This window comes from Mustelus asterias, chromosome 7, assembly GCF_964213995.1.
Source record: "Mustelus asterias chromosome 7, sMusAst1.hap1.1, whole genome shotgun sequence".
In the NCBI taxonomy this organism is placed as follows: domain Eukaryota; kingdom Metazoa; phylum Chordata; class Chondrichthyes; order Carcharhiniformes; family Triakidae; genus Mustelus; species Mustelus asterias.
Window position 1 is genome coordinate 58,423,152 of NC_135807.1, and position 25,558 is coordinate 58,448,709.

The following is a 25,558-nucleotide window of genomic DNA, read 5'->3' on the forward strand; positions in this document are numbered from 1 at the left end:
CAGAGCATGGCAACTAGGGGATTTTCACAGCGACTTCACTGCAGTGTTAATGTAAGCCTAATTGTGACACTAATAAACTAAACTAAACTTTAAACATATCATCACAAGTCCCAATCACTATCAACCCTGACCTTCACACAATCCATTTGTTCACCTTCTTCTTTGTTTCCCCCCTCCCCCCTCCCCCACACCCCCTGAGCAATGCTGTAGAGATGTGATAATAAGCGGTAAAGAATAAACAGGATTAAGTAATAGTACTGACCAGCAGTGGTAGATTTTCTGTCATAGAATGTTTCATTTATAATTGGCTGCAGTGAATTTGTAAACCACAGTGAGGTCATATCTCTTTCTGAAACAGCAACATTAAGTAATTAGTATTATTTAAAACTACTATATATGAATTTGTTGACTCCTATCTGTACATTCCAGAAATAATTCCAATGATTTGAGATATTTTTATATGGTAGGGATGGAATTATTATGACAATATCTAGTGGGCGAGCTTGAGCCCACATTTGCCCTCCATGTAAAGGCTGGCGGGGGCTCAAGATGCAGAAGTCAGAGTTCTCGCCAGCGAGTTCGCAATTTCAGATCTTCCCCGCCCCTCGATGGTGATATCATCAGATTCACACCAATAATGGGCATGAACCTGCTTTACATGAATTTGAATATATTCCAATGTCATTAACCCACACCCTTATCAGATATGAACCCCCTGCCATATACTGATCCATTGGTGCTGTTTACAACAGGTTCACACAGATGTGAACCTCTCATGGGGGGGATCTCCCGTGAATGCAAAGTTAAATATAGTGTACAGTTCCCAGCAGAGAGGCACGGTAGCACAGTGGTTAGCACTGCTGCTTCACAGCTCCAGGGTCCCGGGTTCGATTCCCGGCTCGGGTCACTGTCTGTGTGGAGTTTGCACATTCTCCTCGTGTTTGCGTGGGTTTCCTCCGGGTGCTCCGGTTTCCTCCCACAGTCCAAAGATGTGCGGGTTAGGTTGATTGGCCAGGTTAAAAATTGTCCCTTAGGGTCCTGGGATGCGTAGGTTAGAGGGATTAGCGGGTAAAATATGTGGGGGTAGGGCCTGGGTGGGATTGTGGTCGGTGCAGACTCGATGGGCCGAATGGCCTCCTTCTGCAGTGTAGGGTTTCTATGATATGGCCAGACAGTGGCTTGGCAATGCCCCCAACACTGTCCCTTTACACAGGTTGGCACTGGCAGTGTGCCTCCAATTGGGGGGGGGTGATCTTAGTGCAGCCAAGTTTTGCCGGTGTGCTGAGTCCTGCCCTCCTCCATGACAGCGTGAAACGTGGCCAGCTGTTTTTCTGCGGCAGAGTGTGGCAAGATCTGGAGCAAAAACCGACCTGTTTCTCTGGAGGGAAACACACATTTTCCTTGCCCAAACCAACGCTGCCATTTTGTGGTAAGATTTCGCCCATTGTTTTCATTGGGACTGACGAGATAATCAGCCCCTGGATAACCAGATCCAGCCCCTGTAATATGCATTACATTTTTAAAAAATGCTTTTGAATTTAAAGAATGAACATCTTACCCAGAACGCCAGCCATAACACAGATGAAAATGCAGTCTGTCTCGTTTTTGCTCACTGCAACGGAAATAAATCTTCAATTAACCTATTCCTTATTAATGGACCTCATAATATAGGTAGTGATAGAGAGAATAGTACTGGGAACAAGAACCTTTTAAGTAATATTTCAGTATAGGTAAGCTGATATCCTCTAAGGACTAATGATATGAAACAACTGTGTGCCTTGTGAACTTTATTGCCAGAGTTACTCTGAATTATCACGACATGAGCAAGAATGGCCTGAAGATAACTCTCTGCCTCATTTTCCCTTTTGTGAAAAAGTGTCTGGGAGCTCCACTCAATGCTTCTCTCAGCTAATTCCTGAAAGCATTAACAGAGCTACGTATGGAAATTAGACTAGATATCCACCAGTGCTGGGGTCCCCAAACCCTTTATGTTCATAATAGATGAGACAAAAATGAAACTTATACTGGACAAGCATCATTACTCGACATTTAAATGCAATATGGCATGTTCTGATTTATAAATTTGGCTTGGAATGTTTATATTAACTTTTCTTTTTGCTTTGTGACCAAGCAGATGTTATACTGCCCATAACATAAGGAGTGTGGGATAGTTGATAAATGGAGAATGGGCTGAATTACTGGTGTTAAAGTCAGATGAGTTGCTCAGGTCAAAGCTGCCCCCATACCATTCCTGTGTGTGTGTGTATATACGTGCATGTGTATGTGTGTGCAAGTATGTGCGCATATGTATGTCTGTGCATGTGTGTGTGCGTGCATATGCATTTGTGTGTGCATGCGTGTGCTGGTGTGTGTGTATGCACAGGTGTGTTTGTGTGTATATATATATGTGTGCGTACGCACGTGCTGGTGTGCCACACACAATGGAATCAGCAGCCATGTGGTCAGCACAGATGACCCTTGTCACCCAACTGCCATCCTTTGGTTTGCTGTGGTGGTTCAAGCACAGATGGCACAGTGGACTGAACAGAATGGAAGAATCATGACTGCTGCCAAGATACCAGGTACTAGCCTGCATGATAAGCTGCATTTGGTCACATACCAGCTGGGCACCAAAGGAGTAGAATCCCTTCTACTTGTGATACATCTCAGAGTTGACACATGGAACCCCTAAAGCAATGTGTGGGCAATCAATAGGACCTACACCGTGAGGAAGCCTGCGATCCTCCGGAAACCACCTGTTCACATTGCTTCAAAAACTGAAAATGCTGGAAAAATCGCAGCAGGTCTGACAGCATCTGTGGTGAGAGAATAGAGCCAACATTTCGAGCTTGAACGACACTTCATCAGAACTGGCCAGCTGTATTCTCTCTCCACAGATGCTGTCAGACCTGCTGAGATTTTCCAGCATTTTCTGTTTTTGTTTCAGATTCCAGCATTTGCAGTATTTTGCCTTTATGTTCACATTGCTTGCTGCTTTCTTGTGAGACAATGAAATGTCTATTTAAAGAGAAATGATGACAGGGTCAGTGACCTCCCTTATGCAACAATGAAGGGAAAGCTGTGAGATGTTGCAAATATCTGCATTTCCAGCCTGAAAAGAATGCAATTTATAAGAGTTCACCTTCACACTCATCTTTATGACCAATGGAATCGCTGCCCTTGTCCTGCTATGAACAATTCTGACTGCAGCAGGTGTCAGATCTCAGTAAGGGTATCTGCTCTAAAGTGTAGACATCTGGCATTGTTCCTCGCTGAGATTCAGGTCAGAGAATTGCTCCCTGAAAACACTGGGTTGATATAACCTCCTGCAGGGAACATTTCTCTCTCTCTTTCTCTCTCTCTCCCTCCTCCCTCTTCGAGCAGCTTGCCCAGCTCTTTGTTGCCTCTGTTCATCCTCCCTGTGGCACTGTATTGCAGTGTTTTCCTACAACCATGCTTGGGAGAATTGCAGAAACCTTGAAGTCAGGTCCAAGTCCTTCAGCAGCTCTCATACCACTCGCTCTGGACTTCAACAACTTTGAAGCATTCTAGGATGCCCTGAATACTTGTACAATTGCAGCAATAGCCAATAGAAATCAATCAGCAACTAACTTGAAAATTTGCATAACACTGGTGCGGAGGCAGCAGTGCTAACCACTGTGTCACTATGTGGTCCTGGTGTGGGATATGGAAGCAAGGTTTTCACCACTATGCCACAACATCTTGCTGCTGACACTTCATATGCTCACTCATGTTTGATTAAGGGACGGTGCTAACTGGAGTGTTAAGTAGCAGTGCTGGTCACAAAACAGTTACATTTACTGATGCATTACTGAAAAAAATGACATGCTATCGAATACAGTGGGCATAAGGTCACCACTTTCAGATCTGAAAAGTGCTCAGTCTCCCTCAAGTTACCCTGGAAGGCTAAGGTATCTGAAATATTGAAGACAGACTGAAGTTAGCCTTTCAGGTTGCTACTTTGCAGTAGGGGCGGCGATGGACTATTAATCCAGAAGCTCAGCTGAAGTTCTGGGGACTTGGGTTTGAATCCCACCACGACAGACGGTGGATTTTGAATTCAATAAAAACCTTCCGGACCGATTCTCACCCCCTGACCTAATCCCCAAATCACCCGCACCCCCCAGTGCCCGACTCCACTCCGATGTCTAACTCTACCCCAACTCCTTTGTCTGGCTCCCCACTGATGTTAGACTCCTCCTCCCCCAATGTTCGACTCTGCCGCAACCCCTGTTGTCCGACTTTCCAACCACTCAGTTCCCTTTTCTCATTCAGTTTAATTGTTGTTCCCTTTGAAATTTGGTATTCTTGTCCTGATGGGTGAAAGATGAAAAATTTCGACAGCATGTCTCCTTTTTCAATATTCAATATTCAAGCTCTGGATTGCCAAGCAATGACTTATTGATGTTATAATCTGCTTATTTGATTTACTTTGAGCTCACACTAACTGTGTATAGCCTAAAGCCCGCACCAATATATTGTCTCGTGCAACCTGCAGAAGTGTGAAAATGCAATGGCCACTATTTTGGCCTCTAAGGCTGCACATGGGGTGGAATTTAATGCCCTCCCCCTGTGACGAGTTTGGTAGTAGGGGACATTTAGTCAGGTAGGATGGTGGTGGGTTGCGCCTGCCACCAACTCAATGCCACCCTAATTAATTCTGTGGTGGGAAGGCCAGCCAGGGGCAATTACTATGTAATTATTATGCCCTTATGTGGGTAATTATTATTGGGTTTGTGTTTGCTGGGATCCAGTGACAATACTAGGCCTTGGGTTGGTGTTGTACTGACAGCAGCCACTGCCTTCCCAGTGGTATGGCCGTTCAAAAGTGCTGCTAGCCTCTGATTGGCCCAAAAGTCTTGGCCAGTGGGACTTCAGGTCCCAGGGTCCCTGATCCCAGAGAAGGTCCATCAATGCCCAATTAAGTGCCTAAGTGGCCCCAATTACAGTGGGACTTCCCTAAAAGGTGCAAAAGGGTCTCTCACTGGATGTTCAGCTAGAGCGTGAGATGCCCGTCATCTCCAGTAAATAACCACCATATTGATGACAAAAAGTACATTTACCTTGCTGAACTTTGCAACTTTTCTCTTATCCATAAACCACAAATACATGGGCTAATATTCAGTGCTGGTGTACAACTGGCAGTAGCACATTGACATCAGCATGATGTTAATAAAATCAGGCAGCCAGCTGTCACCATAAGACTATAAGACCATAAGAACTAGGAGTAGGCCATTCAGCCCTTTGCTATTAAATCAGATCATGGCTGATCTGACACTAAGTTCACTTTCCTGCCCTCTTTCAGTAACCCTTAATTTCCATCAATTTCTCCCCTGGCCATCAATGAAAATTACTCCCCATAAAGTTTTGTTTCTACTCTCATTAGCTGTGTGGAGTTTGCACATTTTCCTCGTGTCTGCGTGGGTTTCCTCCAGGTGCTCCAGTTTCCTCTCACAGTCCAGAGATATGCGGGTCAGGTTGATTGGCCATGCTAAATTGTGGTTGGGGTGGACGCAATGGCCCAAATGGCCTCCTTCTGCACTGCAGGGATTCTATGATTCTATGATTATTCCTAATCTCAAACACTGGTAGAGTGGCAATAATGAAATTAATTTCAAACCATGCAAGGACCACAAAACCCACCCCGAATTCCCAGGATCACTAACTTTCCCCCTTCATTAACTCTCTCCCTTATCCAGGCTAATATCCCGTTAGAATGCAAAGTAATCAAGAAGTGGCAATGTAAACTTTGGTTCAATATTTTTAAAACATCAATAATAAATAAATAAAGCAAACCATAAAGGATGGAACTGGATTTAAAAATCTCCTTGAAGAAACTGGTGGTATTCCCCATAAAGTCGACTACAACGGCAGTGTAATCTGTAAAAAAGAACATATAAGGATATCTCTACATATTCGTGAATTGCTGACTTGCATGTGTGAACAATGCAATGTTTATGTAAATTTAATTAATCTGTTCTTCCTTACCACCTACCTAATAAACTATCACACATTAAAGAGCTCAGACAACACAACTAGAAGTCCCAAATCATGAATTAAGCTGTCAATGTGCACTAGATCATTACGGGAATAAAATACCGGTAGGCACTTAGGTTTTGACATATCTGTGGCCCTGATGAGGTGCTGTGGCACAAGTGGTAGAAGCCTTGCTTCCACATCCCACATCAAGACTTGATGATCACAGAAGGTGTGTTTGCAATCTGATTGACCAAGTTGATTACCAGCCGATAAATCCTCCCAAAACGCCTGATGGCAGGCAGTAATAGCAGGAGAGTTTCCTTGTCAGCCACTCTGTAGAAGGCAATGGAAAACCACTGCAGAACATAGCCAAACATAATCATGGATCAATCCAATGGTCTCCATTGTCACCAATGCCCTCTTAGGGCATGGTACCTGAGGGAGGAGGAGGAAGACGACCCAGGAGTGCACAGCACTATCCACATGTGGATTTGAGTTTCATGGCATTGCAAGTATTCCTACATTTGTAATGTTGCATATCATTCTATAAGTGAGTTCATAGTTTATCTCAAGTCTCTTATCCACCATCGAGGGACTTGAGTTATTTGGAGACACTAGAGGAGCTGGGATTAATCTCCATTGAGCAAGTAACATAGGGGGGAATTTAATAGAGGGAATGAAAATGATGATAAGTTTAGATAGGACAAATAAAAGTAACTCCATTAGCAGGGTAGGTCAGAGGACAAAGATTTTAGATAATTACCAAAAAACACCCAGAAGAGACAAAATAGATTGTTTTATCAATAGCAAATTGTTATGATCTGGAACGCATTGCATGTGGAAGTAAATTCCATAGTAAGTTCAAAAAAGGAATTTATAGATATATATATATAGAAAAGGAAATTTTAGTTGGGCTTTCGGGATACCATGTGGGAGTAGGATTAACTGAATAGCCCTTTCAAAGAGCTGACACAATCTCAATGGGCTGAAAGTATAAGTGTTTATTCTATTTGAGTGTATGGATATTAAGGTTAATATGAACAAGGAGTTAGTCTCAGCTCCTTGAGACAAAACTGAAAGTGATGAAACATACAGGACGGAGATTTCCAGCTATTCACACCAGCGGGATCTTCTGGTCCCACTGTCAGCGCACCCCACCGCAGATTTCCCAGGAAACCCCATTGACAACATCAAGAATAGAAGGTCCCATAGCAGGCTGCCTCTGCTGCTTCAAAAGATGCGGCGGGTTGTGCGGATAATCCAGCCTAATAATCCGGAGGGAGGGCTGGAAACTCAGTGTTTTGGGTCACGTAGCCCAACTGCATGTTGTAGCAGCAGACCCTGGCCTCCTGTGTGAGGTCACCCACAAAAATACAAGTTACCAGAAAGGAAGTAGATACTTAATATAATATACTCCTTTCCTGAAGAATAGAGACATTTTTGCTGAAGCTTTTTGTCTTGCACTCATCAGAACATTCGCAAGAAGACCAACTTGAGGGAATGGCTTGCGAATGTTCTGATGAATGCAAGACAAAATCTTCAACAAAAATGTCTTTTTTTCAGCAATACACAAGTTCTGTACTACCAACTGACTAAAATCTCATTTCCTTTATTTTGCTGGTCTCAGAGAAATTATCCCTAATGTGCCTTGACTGCAGGCAATACTTTGTTCGAAATTTATGGGCTTTAAATTGCACCTTGCAGATGACTGATGAGCAAGCTGAAAGTTCTAAAATGTTTTCTGGGATCCACATCATTTAAGTCCCCTCCTGAGCTACAGACCATTAAATGTCATAAATCAACGCAATTCTGCTTCAGTTTTCCTCCTAACCTCGTTCCCTTTAAGGAGTTTTGTAATTTAATGTCTATTATGTTAATAGATGTCTCTGTAGACTAGGAATAGTTCTTTAGACACAAAGCACTAACCTGTCAAGTCATTTGTTCTGTTGTTTAAGCAGTAGCAATATTTCATTGGGAAAATCGAGGGATCAATATTCCAGAAGCTGGAAACTGCAGGTAAATAAATACGAATGTCGGTCAATGTCACTGCAGCTTTCACAAGAGTAGGAAACTGTGACCAAGTACAATGAAACACTGCGATTGAGTACTTACTGTTATAAATGAGAATTGACACCTTATGGAGTGCAAAGGAGCTATGGGAAGTGACACTGAGCAATGAGAAGAACTGTTGATTTCCTGTGAATAGTTTAGATGTAAAATTAAAATGTGCATTTATGCAGAAAGTGCATATGATTCCCAATATAACTCCAAACTTAAATGCCTATCTATGCGTAAAACATATAAAAAATGTATATCTGTGCATGCTTCCCATCTGCATTGCGCATCTGTCTGTGACATTTTTGTCTTATTTTGTCAATTATTTCTCATCATGAATTCCAAAGCACATTTAGAATGGAAAATGTCTGTATAAATGTATCACCAATTGTGCAGCCATACATGACCATATAACTGCTTTCAGAGATTCCTCCGTCACTTTAACCCCCATCTTCATTTCTTAACTGTATTTCTCTGGTTGGAGTTCTCATATTAACATTTTAGTAGTTATATTTTGTATGTTAAATGTTGTATATTTAATTTTTATATATTAATTTATAATAATATTGAAGCTTTTTTCCTCCATGCTAATGCTCCCCATCCTTGTGGAATCTTGCGGCTCCAAGGCCCACGCTTAACTGTACTAAACCTCTTCTAATTCTTCCAAATCCCTGGCTGACTGCGAAAGAAATGAGTCTAAGTATAGAATCCCTACAGTGCAGAAGACCATTCCGCCCATCGAGTCTGCACCGACTCTTACCCAGGCCCTATCCCTGTAACCCTACCTATTTACCCTGCTAATCCCTCTAACCTATATATCTTGGGATATTAAGGGGCAATTTCCCATGGCCAATCAACTTAACCTGCACATCCTTTGGGCAATATGTTTTAAAATAATAAAACTACCTCTTGTGTTCAGTGTTTGGCCTTGCTGTCCTATTCTGACTTCCAATATCTTAACCATATATTTCACCCCCATTCCATAATGTATAGTATCCGGATCTAGCTCCAGCCCTGACTCAGTAACTAGCTGCTCCCATCATGTTAACCGTAACTTTGTTTCTGGCTTTGTTGGCAAGGTTGATATTTGGGCAGAGCTGCTTTATGGACCCTGGTCCAATAATGCTCCTTAGGGAATGAGGTATAATCCCAGAATGACCAATTTACTTGAGCAGTTTTCATTATAAATATGGAGTCATAGAGTCACAGAGGTTTACAGCATAGAAACAGGCCCTTCGGCCCAACTTGTCCATGCCGCCCTTTTTCTTTACAAAACCCCTAAACTAATCCCAATTGCCCACATTTAGCCCATATACTTCTATACCCATCGTACCCATGTAACTATCTAAATGCTTTTTAAAAGATAAAATTGTACCTGCCTCTGCTACTACCTCTGGCAGCTTGTTCCAGACACTCACCACCCTCTGTGTGAAAGAATTGCCCCTTTGGACACTTTTGTATCTCTCCCCTCTCACCTTAAACCTATACCCTCTAGTTTTAGACTCCCCTATCTTTGGGAAAAGATATTGGGCCCGATTTGACCAAACCTTCGCGCCTGAAAACGGGTGCGAATGGCGGTAAAGTTGGGTGTCGGGCCTATGCCGTGATCTGCACCCAATTCCTAGCGGATCGCGCCTTTACCAACAGACGATTCGGGCGCCGTTCCGGTGCGTGCCCAAATCGGCCGGCGCGACGATTTAAATGCATTTGCATGCATTTAAATCGACTTAATGAAGCTCGCGCCCAACTTTACCATCAATTCCCCCTTTACCAGCGTTCGGCCCAATTCGTGTCCGCGCCTTTACCGACCTGATAAATAAAAGTCCAACTTGTACTTTTATTCGGCAGGGGAATCGCCGAGGCCCACCCTTCGCGGACACCCCCTCTAACCACCCCGGCAGACCACCCCCACCGGGATCGGGCCCCTCTGAGGGGCAGGCCCCCCCAGCAGAGCACACCCCTAACCTACCTCGATCGTGGTCTCCCTCCGCCATCCTTCCCGCTCACCTTCAGTCCTTCGACAGCCTGCAGCACGTTCCTGGACACTGACTTCGAGCCACGGCCGAAGTGACCGGGCTTCACACAGGTCCGCTAGCATCTGCCGGAGGAGGGGGGGGCGGGCCTAGTTGGAACTCTGGTGGGAGGGGGGATGAGGAGAGGGGGCGGGCCCACATCGCCCTCTTGCGGGGACAGTGGGAGGGGAGAGGGGCTGTGACGTCTCATCCCCTGAGTGGTGGGGGGGTGAGAGGGGAGAGGGGTGGACGTATCATCCCATTGTGTGGGGGGGGGGGGAGAGAGGGGGTGTGACTCTCATCCTCTGGTCGGGGGGGTTCCGCTGCCTGTCTGCGGCCGATCCCTCCTGGCACCATCACTGGTACACTACCAGCCACAGCCATCTCTCCCGCTCTCTCGCACCTGCAGGAAAGAGTAATCTGTGGCTGGTAGTGTACCAGTGATGGTGCCAGGAGGGATCGGCCGCAGACAGGCAGCGGAATCCCCCGACCAGAGGATGAGACGTCACACCCCCTCTCCCCCCCCGCCCCCAGGGGATGATAAGTCACACCCTCTCCCCTCCTCCCACCCCACCCTCCTCCCCCCCCACCCCCCGACCAGAGGATGAACGGCAGAGAGGCTCTCTGCTTTTTTTTTCGCGCCCGGATGCATTCTGTCAGATTTTATTGTTCCAGCGGCGCTAGGCCCCGCCCACTGGACAAGCGCCGGAAAAAAGCGTATGGGCGCGCTGCAGTGCGGCCTCCGGGCTCGGATCTATTTGACGCCCGCACCCGGCACTTAGTCTCTAAATGGTAAAATCGGGCCCATTGACTATCTACCTTGTCTGTGCCCCTCATTATTTTATAGACCTATATAAGGTCACCCCTCAGCCTCCTACGCTCCAGAGAAAAAAGTCCCAGTCTATTCAGCCTCTCCTTATAACTCAATCCATCAAGTCCCCGTAGCATCCTAGTAAATCTTTTCTGCACTCTTTCTAGTTTAATAATATCCTTTCTATAATAGGACGACCAAAATTGCACACAGTATTCCAAGTGTGGCCTTACCAATGTCTTGTACAACTTTAACAAAACGTCCCAACTCCTGTATTCAATGTTCTGACTGATGAAACCAAGCATGCCGAATGCATTCTTCACCACTCTGTCCACCTGTGACTCCACTTTCAAGGAGCTATGAACATGTATCCCTAGATCTCTTTGTTCTGTAACTCTCCCCAACGCCCTACCATTAACTGAGTCAGTCCTGCCCTGGTTCAATCTACCAAAATGCATCACCTTGCATTTGTCTAAATTAAACTCCATCTGTCATTCGTCAGCCCACTGGCCCAATTGATCAAGATTCCGATGCAATTGGAGATAACTTTCTTCACTGTCCACTTTGCAACCAATCTTGGTGTCATCTGCAAACTTACTAACCCTATATTCTCATCCAAATCATTAATATAAATGACAAATAACAGTGGGCCCAGCACTGATCCCTGAGGCACACCACTGGTCACAGGCCTCCAGTTTGAAAAACAACTCTCTACAACCACCCTCTGGCTTCTGTCAAGAAGCCAATTTTGTATCCATTTAGATACCTCACCTGGAGGTATCACCCTGGATCCCGTGAGATTTAACTTCATGCAACAACCTACCATGCGATACCTTGTCAAAGACCTTGCTAAAGTCCATGTAGACAACATCAACAGCACTGCCCTCATCTACCTTCTTGGTTACCCCTTCAAAAAACTCAATCAAATTTGTGAGACATGATTTTCCACTCACAAAGCCATGCTGACTGTCCCTAATCAGTCCTTGCATCTCTAAATGCCTGTAGATCCTGTCTCTCAAAATACCTTCCAACAATTTACCCACCACAGATGTGAGGCTCACTGGCCTGTAGTTCCCAGGCTTTTCCCTGCAGCCCTTTTTAAACAAAGGCACAACATTTGCCACTCTCCAATCTTCAGGCACCTCACACGGACTATCGATGATTCAAATATCTTTGCTTGGGGACCCACAATTTCCTCCCTAGCCTCCCACAACGTTCTGGGATATACCTCATCAGGTCCCGCAGATTTATCTACCTTGATGAGCTTTAAGACTTCCAGCACCTCCTTCTCTGTAATATGTACACTTCTCAAGACATCAATATTTATTTCCCCAAGTTCTCTAACATCCATGTTTTTCTCAACAGTAAATACTGATGAGAAATATTAATTTAGGATCTCACCCATCTCTTGTGAATCCGCACATAGATGACCTTGTTGATCCTTAAGAGGCCCTACTCTCTCCCTTGTTACTCTTTTGCCCTTTATGTATTTGTAGAAGCTCTTTGGATTCTCCTTTGCCTTATCTGCCAAAACAATTTTGTGGCCCCTTTTTGCCCTCCTGATTTCTCTCTTAACTCTACTCCTACACCCCCTATACTCTTCAAGGGATTCACTTGGTCCCAGCTGCCTATGCACGTCATGTGCCTCTTTCTTCTTCTTGACCAGGGCCTCAATATCCCGAGTCATCCACGGTTCCCGACTTCTGCCAGCCTTGCCCTTCAGTCTAAGAGGAATGTGTTTACCCTGAACCCTGGTTAACACACTTTTGAAAGCATGCCACTTACCAGACGTCCCTTTTCCTTCCCACAGACTCCCCCAATTAACTTTTGAAAGTTCCTGCCTGATACCATCAAAATTGGCCTTGCCCCAATTTAGAATATTAACTTTTGGGACGGACCTATCATTCTCCATAGCTATCTTAAAACTAATAGAATTATGATCACTGGTCCCAAAGTGATCCCTCACTAACACTTCTGTCACCTGCCCTTCCTTATTTTGCAAGAGGAGGTCAAGTTTTATAAATATTATAAATATGGATTATAAATATGGATAGAGGAATTCCCCCAGATACATTGATATTGGTGGTGGGAAAGGGGCTGGATGTATGTACTGAAAGGCCTATAGAAGATTTGCCTATGCTCTATGATCCCCTCGGCAGAAACTGGTAGGGGCAAAGTAACAGCAGAACTAGATACCATTCTATTTTCCCATTTTCCACCCCCAATTTGAAAATCCACTGAGTTTCCATTTTGGCCTGGGCTAAAATGTGGGCTCGCAGTTTCTAACAAATGTTTACTTGTCCTTTCAATAGAGCACTGATTTCTCTAGCAACTCAATTTTATTTTAAACCATAAGAGGAAATGCTGGAAAATCTCAGCAGGTCAGGCAGCATCTGTAAGGAGAGAAGAGCTGACGTTTTGAGTCCAGGTGACCCTTTGTCAAAGCTAAAAGGCATAGAAAGTGGGAGATATTTATACTGCAGGGGGAGGGAATGAAAGATGAGTCATAGCCATAAAAACCAGGGGAAAGACTGCTAATAGCTGTCCACAGAGAGAATAAAGGGTGTGAATGGCCAAACAGCAGAGAAGCTAAAATCAGAGGATAAACTGTGACAGATGAAGATGTTGGGGGAGGGAGAAATGGAGGGGACAGAGGTAAAATTTAGAAAAGGGGAAGCAAAGGGGGAGCAAAGGTAAGGGAAGGGGATAAAGTAGGGGGACAAAGTAGGGGGAAAGAGTTGGGGGGAGAAAAATGAAGAAGGACAATAAAGAAATAAAAGGTAGAGAACAGCAGAAAATTAAATAAAATAGAATGAAAACAAAGGGGGCCGAGGTGGGGTAGAGTGAATCATCTGAAGTTGTTGAATTCGATGTTGAGACCGGAAGGCTGTAAAGTGCCTAGCCGGAAGATGAGATGCTGCTCCTCCAGTTTGCGTTGAGCTTCACTGGAACATTGCAGCAGGCCAAGGACACACATGTGGGCGTGGGAGCAGGATCATGTGTTAAAATGGATTGTGCTCAATCAGGACCCTGACCTTCCGGTTGCTTGCCATTTTAACACACGATCCTGCTCCCATGCCCACATGTCGCTCCTTGGCCTGCTGCAATGTAAGAAGTCTCACAACACCAGGTTAAAGTCCAACAGGTTTATTTGGTAGCAAATACCATAAGCTTTCGGAGCACTGCTCCTTCGTCAGATGGAGTGGAAATCTGCTCTCAAACAGTGCAAACAGACAGAATCAAGTTGCAGAATACTGATTAGAATGCGAATCCTACAGCCAGCCAGGTCTTAAATGGACAGACAATGTGGGTGGAGGGAACATTAAACACAGGTTAAAGAGATGTGTATTGTCTCCAGACAGAACAGCTAGTGAAATTCTGCAAGTTCAGGAGGCAAGCTGTGGGGGTTACTGATAATGTGACATAAATCCAACATTCCGGTTTAGGCCATCCTCATGTGTGCGGAGCACTCCTCGTCACAATGGATGTCTCGGCACTCTACACCAGCATCCCCCACGATGATGGCATTGCTGCAACGGCCTCAGTACTCAATGCCATCAACTGCCAGTTCCCAGATGCAATTTTACAACTCATCCGCTTCATCCTGGACCACAATGTCTTCACCTTCAAGAACCAGTTCTTCATCCAGACACACGGAACAGCCATGGGGACCAAATTTGCACCTCAATATACCAACATCTTCATGCACAGGTTCGAACAAGACTTCTTCACCGCACAGGACCTTCAACCGATGCTATACACTAGATACATCGATGACATTTTCTTCCTTTGGAGTCATGGTGAGCAATCACTGAAACAACTATATGATGACATCAACAAGTTCCATCCCACCATCAGATTCACCATAGACTACTCTCCGGAATCGGTTGTATTCTTGGACACACGCATCTCCATTAAGGACGGTCACCTCAGCACCTCACTATACCGCAAGCCCACGGAAACCTCATGATGCTCCACTTCTCCAGCTTCCACCCTAAACACGTTAAAGAAGCCATCCCCTACGGACAAGCCCTGCGAATACACAGGATCTGCTCGGATGAGGAGGATCGCAACAGACACCTCCAGACGCTGAAAGATGCCCTCATAAGAACAGGATATGACGCTCGACTCATCGATCAACAGTTCCGACGCGCCACAGTGAAAAACCGCACCGACCTCCTCAGAAGACAAACACGGGACACGGTGGACAGAGTACCCTTCGTCGTCCAGTACTTCCCCGGAGCGGAGAAGCTACGGCATCTCCTCCGGAGCCTTCAACATGTCATTGATGAAGACGAACATCTTGCCAAGGCCATCCCCACACCCCCACTTCTTGCCTTCAAACAACCACGCAACCTCAAACAGACCATTGTCCGCAGCAAACTACCCAGCCTTCAGGAGAACAGTGACCACGACACCACACAACCCTGCCACAGCAACCTCTGCAAGACGTGCCAGATCATCGACACGGATGCCATCATCTCACGTGAGAACACCATCTACCAGGTACACGGTACCTACTCTTGCAACTCGGCCAACGTTGTCTACCTGATACGCTGCAGGAAAGGATGTCCCGAGGCATGGTACATTGGGGAAACCATGCAGGCGCTACGACAACGGATGAATGAACACCGCTCGACAATCACCAGGCAAGACTGTTCTCTTCCTGTGGGGGAGCACTTCAGCAGTCACGGGCATTCAGCCTTGGATCTTCAGGTAAGCGTTCTCCAAGGCGGCCTTCACAACACACGACAGTGCAGAGTCGCTGAGCAGAAACTGATAGCCAAGTTCCGCACCCATGAGGACGGCCTAAACCGGGATGTTGGATTTATGTCACATTATCAGTAACCCCCACAGCTTGCCTCCTGGACTTGCAGAATTTCACTAGCTGTTCTGTCTGGAGACAATACACATCTCTTTAACCTGTGTTTAATGCTCCCTCCACCCACATTGTCTGTACATTTAAGACCTGGTTGGCTGTAGGATTCGCATTCTAATCAGTATTCTGCAACTTAATTCTGTCTGTTTGCACTGTTTGAGAGCAGATTTCCACTCCATCTGACGAAGGAGCAGTGCTCTGAAAGCTTATGGTATTTGCTACCAAATAAACCTGTTGGACTTTAACCTGGTGTTGTGAGACTTCTTACTGTGTTCACCCCAGTCCAACGCTGGCATCTCCACATCATGACAATCATCTGCTGCAATGTTCCAGTGAAGCTCAACACAAACTGGAGGAACAGCATCTCATCTTCCGGCTGGGCACTTTACAGCCTTCCGGTCTCGACATCAAATTCAACAACTTCAGATGATTCGCTCTACCCCACCTCGGCCCCCTTTGTTTTCATTCTATTTTATTTAATTTTTTACTGTTCTCTACCTTTTACTTATTTATGGTCTTTCTTCATTTTTCTCCCCTCCCCATTGTTCCTCCCTAATTTATCCCCTTCCTTTACCTTTTCTCCCTCTTTTCTAAATTTTACCTGTGTCCCCTCCATTCTCCCCCTCCCCCAGCATCTTCATCTGTCCCAGTTTACCCTCTGATTTCAGCTCCTCTGCTGTTTGGCCACTCACACCCTTTATCCTCTCTGTGGACAACCATTAGCAGTCTTTTCCCCTGGTTTCTGTGGCTGTGACTCATCTTTCATTCTCCCACCCTGCAGTATAAATATCTCCCACTTTCTGAGCCTTTTAGCTTTGACAAAGGGTCATCTGGACTCGAAACGTCAGCTCTTTTCTCTCCTTACAGATGCTGCCTGACCTGCTGATGCGCGACAATCAAGCACGTGGAACAAGGCTTCAGTATTGAAGGCTTTTATTGTCTAACAATGGAACTAACTAACACAAATACACCAGTTCAGACTGAAGGGGTCCTGCCGGAGCAGAGGGTCTTATACCTCTCCTCCGGAGGCGGGGCCCCACCGGGATGTGCCATAATAACATTTACAACAGGTAAACACCCTAACCCAACAACATTGTACAACCCCCACAGTGACAACACCCTAACCCAACAGTAACATAAGAACAACCCCCAGTGGTAACCAACGATGGTTCACCACACCTGCTGAGATTTTCCAGCGTTTTCTCTTTTAGTTTAAGATTCCAGCATCCGCAGTAATTTGCTTTTATTCAATTTCATTTTACTTTTATGGAGTGCTTTGAAAACATTCACTCTTTTATAAATTCCTCTTTTATTATTGGTCCAGTCTGAAACTCAAGATGTCTAATTAAGGTCATAACATCAGGAGGCAGCAGCATCTACCATGACATGGCTCTTCCCAATCATTACTTTTCTTTCCCCTTTTTAAAAGACACCAAAGCTTCTGATCATCTGCTCCAGATTTGATATGACCCAGTGCATATTTTTTTTATAAAAGCTTGGCAACAGAACAAGTACAACTATTACCCTTGTAGTGGCACTTTAATCTTAGAACAACATTTATAGAAAGCTTGAAGTTATTTCATTTAACATCAATTACCAATAAGTTTGCCGTGCATCAGTATTTAATTGTTCCAAAGTCAATTATTTCTTGTTTGTTCCTGAACACAAATTGACAAAATTTTACCTTCGAGTGTTCTGTTTATCATTCTATTGACTAATTCAGTCAGATCAATGCCAGCAGAATCAAACGATTCGACGGGTAATTCTGAAAATGGAGAAACATCTTCAAATATTATCAACAGCTGCAACAGAAAATGTGTTTCAAGCGTTCCCTTAATTCAGAGGTTAGAATAACAGGTGAGTCACTCACCTGATGAAGGAGCAGCGCTCCGAAAGCTCATGATACCAAATCAACCTGTTGGACTTTAACCTGGTGATGTCAGACTGATTACTGTGTTCACCCCAGTCCAACGCCAGCCCTTGAGAAGGTGGTGATGAAAGGGGTGCAGTCCACTTGGTGTAGATACATTCACAGTGCTGTTAGGGAGAATATTCCATCATATTCCTGACTTTTACCATGTGGGTGGTGGACAAGGCTTGTGGAACCAGGGGGTGAGTTACATGCAGTAGGATACTTGGTCTCTGACCTGCTCTTGTACTGGTATTTATATGGCTGCTCCAATTAAGTTTCTGGTCAATCTAAATGGCATATTTTCAACTATAACTGTGCTCCCTCCATTAAACCTTGAGCTATTTTAGACTTGCAGTGTAAATGCAAGTACCAAGGATTTGCACATAAAATCAAATGTGAAACTACATGCATGTGGGGGGAGGGGGGATTCACTGACCCCGTCAGACAACCCACGTTGAATTCCGATGCCCCACTGAATGGGGTGAGAGCCAAAAACCAGGATTCCCGACGGGCATGAAGGCAATCAGGATTCACCCAACTCCCACCCACTGGCCAGGATTGGGTTCCTGTCCAGAAGAGGTTGCCCGTGAACGCGGAGATCAGGGCACCCGTTAAAAAAGACACCTCAATCTCTGAGCGGCCGGGTTAGCCAGTATCAATCACAGGATGCAAATATGTGCATCCATCAGGTGGGTGAGTCCCACTTGTCAGATGCTCCCTATGCCAATGGGAAACACTCCTGTTTTCACAGCAGCGGCAGCGCTTAGCCTGAAACAGGAGATCATGCACATGGGCCTTTAAAAGATGAAATGGAAACCATTAGTTACTAATGTCACATGAGGAACAGATACTTCCCAGAGAGGTTAATCAGACTCAAACACGACTGGGGTAATACGCTTTCTTTTATACAGTCTAGACTTACATGAAGGTTCCCTTATAACAGACTTGTCCAATTTCCCACCCATGGGCCCATTGCGGTCTTCAAAGCCCCCCCTATTTGGCCCCTGCAGGTAGTTTTCAAACTGCCAATGAAAGCAGTGGAAGACTCTTAAAGAAACCACTCCTCCAATCACAGGCTGTTCCTGACCCACGTTTACTGTGATGGACTGACCAGTGAGCCGGTCATCAGATGTGGGCGAGATGCAGTCTGTGTCAGAAGGAGCGGCAACACTGGTGGCAGTGAGTGGGCTCCAGAAACAGAGGCATTGTGGAGAAAGAGACTTGATTTGATTTATTTTGGTCACATGTATTAACATACAGTGAAAAGTATTGTTTCTTGCGTGCAAGACAAAACATACCATTCATAGAGAAGGAAATGAGAGAGTGCAGAATGTAGTGTTACAGTCATGGCTAGGGTATAGAGAAAGATCAACTTAATGCAGGGTAAGTCCATTCAAAAGTCTGACAGCAGCAGGGAAGAAGCTGTTCTTGAGTCGGTTGGTACGTGACTTCAGACTTTTGTATCTTTTTCCTGATGGAAGAAGGTGGAAGAGAGAATGTCTGGGGTGCGTGGGGTCCTTAATTATGCTGGCTGCTTTGCCGAGGCAGTGGGAAGTGTAGACAGAATCAATGGATGGGAGGCTGGTTTGCGTGATGGATTGGGCTACATTCACAACCTTTTGTAGCTCCATGCGACTTTGAGCAGAGCAGGAGCCATACCAAGCTGTGATACAACCAGAAAGAGTGCTTTCTATGGTGCATCTGTAAAAGTTGATGAGAGTCGTAGCTGACATGCCAAATTTCCTTAGTCTTCTGAGAAAGTAGAGACGTTGGTGAGCTTTCTTAACTATAGTGTCAGCATGGGGGGACCAGGACAGGAATTGTTGGCAATTTGGACATCTAAAAACTTGAAGCCCTCGACCCTTTCTACTTCGTCCCATTGATGTAGACAGGGGCATGTTCCCCTTTACGCTTCCTGAAGTCGATGACAATCTCTTTCACTTTGTTGACATTGAGGGAGAGGTTATTGTTGCCGCACCGGTTCACCAGATTCTCTATCTCATTCCTGTACTCTGTCTCATCATTGTTTGAGATCCGACCCACTACGTGGTGTCGTCAGCAAACTTGAAAATCGAATTGGAGGAGATTTGGCCACACAGTCATTGGTGTATAAGGAGTATAGTAGGGGGCTGAGAACACAGCCTTGTGGGGCACCAGTCTTAGGATAATCATGGAGGAGGTGTTGTTGCCTATCCTTACTGATTGTGGACTGTGAGTTAGGAAGTTCAGGATCCAGTCGCAGAGGGAGGTGCTGAGGCCCAGGCCACGGTGTTTGGAAATGAGTTTCGTGGGAATAATAGTGTTGAAGGCTGAGCTGTAGTCAATAACATGACATCGGTGTCCTTCTTGTCTTGGTGTTCTAGGGTTGAGTACAGGGCCAGGGAGATGGGAGAGAGAAGGAGACTGCCATGTGCTGGGGGGCGGGGCGGTGGGGAGAGAGACTCATGGCCAGGCAGGGCAAGGAGAGATTCTCTGTTCGTGTACATGTAAACAAGCAGAAGTAGGCCATTCGGCCCCGTGAACCTGCCCCACTATTTATGAAGGAGAACGTATCCAATATTTACTTTGACCTTCTGGATCAGATGTTCCGTCAAATATAGTCACACGTCCAAACATTGATTTAGCAGATTGATTTGATGGCAGAATTATTCATTAATTATAAATGCATCACTTCAGATGATTAATCCACCATCACCTGAATCAATTTTCTTCTACCTTGTAACAGAAATGAATTGACCAGATTTTGATTGTCTGAATTGATTTAAAACCATAGGAGGTCTTTTAACCTGCCGACATTGACTTCTTCTCAAATGAAGCTTCATTACTTCACGCCAGTGTATTGAATATCACATCAATGTAATGGATTTGTTTTCACTCCTTACCCCGGTTCCCTGTAGTTTTAATGCACAAATAACAAAATGTCACAGAGATTTTATTTAAGGGAAACTTCTAGGAGGATCCATTTTCCCTTTTCTCGTTTATCCAATTTTGTCTTTTTGTTATTTCTCGGAGTTGTGACAATAAATCACTTCTTGCCACATTTAACTATTGCAACTTGGGTCTCAAACTTGCACACATTCATTCTCACTTTGCTGTGAGGAATGCACGCCCATTATCATGGAAATGGAGGGAACCATCACTTGATGATATATCCCAGCGACCCAGGGAAATGGGAGACAAGAAGAAACTTAAAACAGGGAATCTCATCCTGCAAAAAAATAATGAAAAGTAAACAATAATTTTTTAAAATGCTAAACATCCTTTATGGTTTTAGACATTTTTGTCTTTGAGAAGATTCCAACTGTTGGCACACGCCTTGACGTGCAGGGTCAGGAGACCCAAAAATGGTCCCAGTACATGAAAACTTTCAAAGGACATAAGTCTCTAATCTGCCACTTCAAACAAGATGGAGGAAAACTTCACCTTAACCACCCAATGCCTCCCTGAAGGACAGCAAAATGCTCCCCAGCTCTTGCCGAGCAGTGAAGTGCAAGTGGGCTGTGAGAGGAAGGATGAAGAAAAGGGCACATGGGCGTCAAACTCGGCGCAAAGTGCTGCCACTTCTCATTCCTTCCCCACCCCCATCACTCTCCCAGTCAGAGTCCCACACGCTACCTCCTATCCCAGTGACCGAGTCTGTCCTGGCACTAGGGCAGGCGGGACTGTCTTTGATGGGAACTCTCGTGGCCTCTGAAACACAGAGGTCCACAGGGGGCATCTCAGCTGCCAGAGCAAAGGGAACGAGCAGTCTATCTCTGAATAGTAATTGCACCACGTGGAAGTAATAGGAAAAAGACAATAAACCCTAGTAACACAAGGAATTTAAAAAATGTTTAATACTTAATTAGTCTGTATGGATTTTGTGTTTTTTAATGAATGGCAATGGGTTTTAATCACTTTAAATGAGTATTGCCAGTGAAGCAGTTAAGTGATTTGTTGTTTGCAGAGTATAAAGCATTCAGTGTTAAAATTAATTTAATTGTTAAGCCCTCGATCTCAAATTTCATTCCTATTTAGCTAGGAGATGCAAAACCTGGGCTTACAAACATCAAACTGGGGAATTTGAATTTAGTTAATGAAGTAAATTTGAAATTAAAAGCTAGTGTCAAGAATGGCAACTATATAAAAACTGGATTGTTGTAAAAACACATATATTCCTTGGGGAAAAGAGATCAGTTGTCTTTGCCTGATTGGGCCTGCATGTGACTCCAGAACCACAGTAATGTGGTTGAGTATTAATTTGCCTTTTGGAAATGGCCCAGTAAACCACTCAGTTGGACCAAACCACCACAACATTTTGCTTAGTTTTCATTCAAGATCTTTCCTGGGATACCCGTCTTTGCTCCATATCACCTGCTGCATGCACTGCTTGTTCTGCAGCATGTGGCTGACTGTGAGAATTGACATTCTCTCAATAGAAGAAAAGCAAGAGACATGGGCCGCAAATTTTACACCATGGCTTTGGAGGCCCGGCTGACTAGAGTGAGTGTGAAATTGCGGGAGATAATGTTGGACGGGGCGTCACAGCTTCATTGTGACGTCGTACGACATTACAATTGGTGGGCGGAAGAGTGCCCGCTGACAAGTACAATGGCAACTGGGACAATTTAAAATCCAATTGTTCACAATTTTACGTTGCCGGTGCGATTTAGCAATCAGCACAAAGGCAACATGGGAAGGCAGCCATCATATTTTAATGATTTCTCAACAAAGGGCATGATAAAAGTGGACAGGAGACTTGGCAGTGTGACCAGTTCGGGGTTTAGGTGAGAGTTTGTTGCTGGTGTAGCAGTTTTGTGTTTTCTGCTTGATTCTTTGCACTGCAAGCTTTTTTATTGCAGAATTTGTTTTCTTGCAAACTTTCTTGGAGGCTTTTTTGCCAAATGCACCTTTCAATGTCTGAGTCAGTGTCGTCTGCATTTTTGCCAATGGGAATTGTATACTCCACAGTGGGACCTCCTCTGAAGAGGACAAGAGGGTCAGAAGGGAGAGAAGGCCAGACATCTGCAGACAGCGTTCCAGAGAATGACCTGTGGAAGGAGAGCTGCAACCATAGAGAGTGCAGGGCCAGCAGGAGGTTCAAGGCAGAAGGCTCCACGGAAGGTACCACTATCCTGCATCCAGAGTATGCAGGCAATGCTCCAGCACTCACATGTCTGAGGTTGAATGCCAAAGGAGGCTCTGCCTCTCCAGGAAAACTAACCTGCATATGCCAGATGAATGGGCTGGAGATCATCTCAAACAGTGTAGGTGGTTACCCAGTAAAAGTGGTAAAGGTTACAGTAGCCCTCAACCTTTTCCCCACCAGTTATTTCCAGGGATGAGTGGGGGATCTTTGTGCTGTGTCCCAGTCTGCTGCTCAGAGTTACATCAAGCTGGATACTGATGCTCTCTTCAGATGGATCAGGAACTTCATTCACTTCCAGATGGACGGAGCCAGCCAGGCTGAGCAAGCCACAGGATTCCCCATGTCCAGGGTGCCATCGGCTATAATTATGTTGCCATTAGGTGCCTTTGTGAAGAGAAAAGGGTTCCAGTCCATGAATGTGAAGGTAGTTTGCAAACTTAGGACACAGATACTGCAAATCTGTGCAAGGTACCCTGGCAGATCCCATGATGCGTACATCCTGCAACACTCGCAGCTGCCATGGTTCCAGTTAGAAGGTTAGATCCTAGTTGACAAATATTATTCGTTGGCTCATGATACCCTGATAATCTGGCACCCAAGAACAGAATTGGAGGAGAGGTACAATAGAAGATATTTGGCACACACTCATACAGCTGGTGGTGTTTCCATGTGTGTGCTGCCCATGTCCTTCTAGCTAGTAGCAATAGCTGTTGGAGGAGTCTTGGTGAGTTCCTGCAGTGCATCTTGTAGATGGTACACACTTCTAATACCATACATCAGTGGTGAAAGGAGGTTTGTGGGCTGGGTGCCAATCATATGGGTTGCTTTGTCCTGGATGTTGTCAAGATTCTTGAGTGTTGTTTAGCTGCACTCATCCAGGCAAGTGGCCTGGATGTGTGGCCTGGATCCGTGGCCTGGGCCTCGGCACCTCCCTCTGCGACTGGATCCTGAACTTCCTAACTCACAGACCACAAGCAGTAAGGCAACAACACCTCCTCCACAATCATCCTTAACACTGATGCCCCACAAGGCTGTGTTCTCAGCCCCTTACTATACTCCTTATACACCTATGACTGTGTGGCCAAATTCCCCTCCAATTCGATTTTCAAGTTTGCTGACGACACCACCGTAGCGGGTCGGATCTCAAACAAGGACGAGTATGGGGATGAGATAGAGAATCTAGTGAACTGGTGCGGCAACAATAATCTCAATGTCAACAAGACGAAGGAGATTGTCATCAACTTCGAGAAGCGTAAAGGAGAACATGCCCCTGTCTATATCAATGGGGACGAAGTAGAAAGGATCGAGAGCTTCAGGTTTTTAGGTGTCCAGATCACCAACAACCTGTCCTGGTCCCCCCATGCCAACACTATAGTTAAGAAAGCTCACCAACGTCTCTACTTTCTCAGAAGACTAAGGAGGTTTGGCATGTCAGCTACAACTCTCACCAACGTTTACAGATATCCATAGAAAGCATTCTTTCTGGCTGTATCACAGCTTGGTATGGCTCCTGCTCTGCTCAAGGTCGCAAGAAACTACAAAAGGTTGTGAATGTAGCCCAATCCATCACGCAAACCAGCCTCCCATCCTTTGATTCTGTCTACACTTCGCTGCTTCGGCAAAGCAGCCAACATAATTAAGGACCCCACACACCCCGGACATTCTCTCTTCCACCTTCTTCTGTCAGGAAAAAGCTACAAAAGCCTGAGGTCACGTACCAACCGACTCAAGAACAGCTTCTTCCCTGCTGCTGTCAGACTTTTGAATGGACTTACCTTGCATTAAGTTGATCTTTCTCTACATCCTAGCTCTGACTTTAACACTACATCCTACACTCTCTCGTTTCCTTCTCTATGAACGGTATGTTTTGTCTGTATAGCACGCAAGAAACAATACTTTTCACTGTATGTTAATACATGTGACAATAATAAATCAAATCAAAGTGGAGAGTATTCCATTACACTTCTGACTTATGCTTTGTAGATGATGGATGGGGTTTGGAGAGTCAGGAAGCGAGCTATGTGCAGTAGTTTCTAGTTTCTGGCCTGTTCTGGTAGCCAGAGTATTTGTATGGCTAAGTCAGTTCAGTTTTTGGTCAATGATAACACCAGGATGTAAATAGTGAAGGATTCAGTGATGGTAATGCCATTGAAGGTTAAGTGGCGATGGTTAGATTCTCTCTTGTTGGTGATGGTCATTGCCTGGCACTTGTGTGACATGAACATTACTTACCACTTGTCAGCATAAGCCTGGATATTGTCTAGGTCTTGCTGCATTTGGACATGGACTGCTTTAGTATTTGAAGAGTCGCAAATGGTGCTGAACATTGTGTGATCATCAGCGAACATAACCATTTCTGACCACATGATGGAGGAAAGTCATTACTGAAGCAGCTGAAGACAGCTGGGCCTCGAACACTACCCTGAAGAACTCCTGCAGTGATGTGCTGGAACTGAAATGACTGACCTCCAACAACCGCAATAATCTTCCTTTGTGTTAGGGTGTGGCTCCAACCAGCGAAGAGTTGTCACTGATTTTCAGTGACTCCAGTTTTGTTAGGGCTCTATGCTGCCACACTTGGTCAAATCCAGCCTTGATGTCAAGGGCTGCCATTGTCACCTTATAACTGGTATTCAGTTCTTTTGTCCATATTTGAACCAAGGTTGTATTGAGGCCAGGACCTTAGCAGAACCCAAATGGAATAGCAGTGAGGAGGTTATTGCTGAGCAAGTTCCACTTGATAATACTACTTCCATCATTT

At 45.0% G+C, this 25,558-nt stretch overlaps 1 protein-coding gene across 3 annotated transcripts in view; it reads right to left on the minus strand.

The window, feature by feature from the left end:
* hhla1 (HHLA1 neighbor of OC90) overlaps positions 1–25,558 on the minus strand; it is a 48,908-nt gene that overhangs the window by 14,158 nt on the left and 9,192 nt on the right. For all 3 annotated transcript variants that reach the window (XM_078217057.1, XM_078217055.1, XM_078217056.1), the window contains exons 4-9: positions 17,442–17,522; positions 8,113–8,196; positions 7,927–8,010; positions 5,818–5,901; positions 1,559–1,612; positions 263–349 (exon numbers count right to left, since the gene is read on the minus strand). In XM_078217057.1, the coding sequence (XP_078073183.1) occupies positions 263–349; positions 1,559–1,612; positions 5,818–5,901; positions 7,927–8,010; positions 8,113–8,196; positions 17,442–17,522 (474 nt within the window). The remainder of the gene's footprint in view (positions 1–262; positions 350–1,558; positions 1,613–5,817; positions 5,902–7,926; positions 8,011–8,112; positions 8,197–17,441; positions 17,523–25,558) is intronic.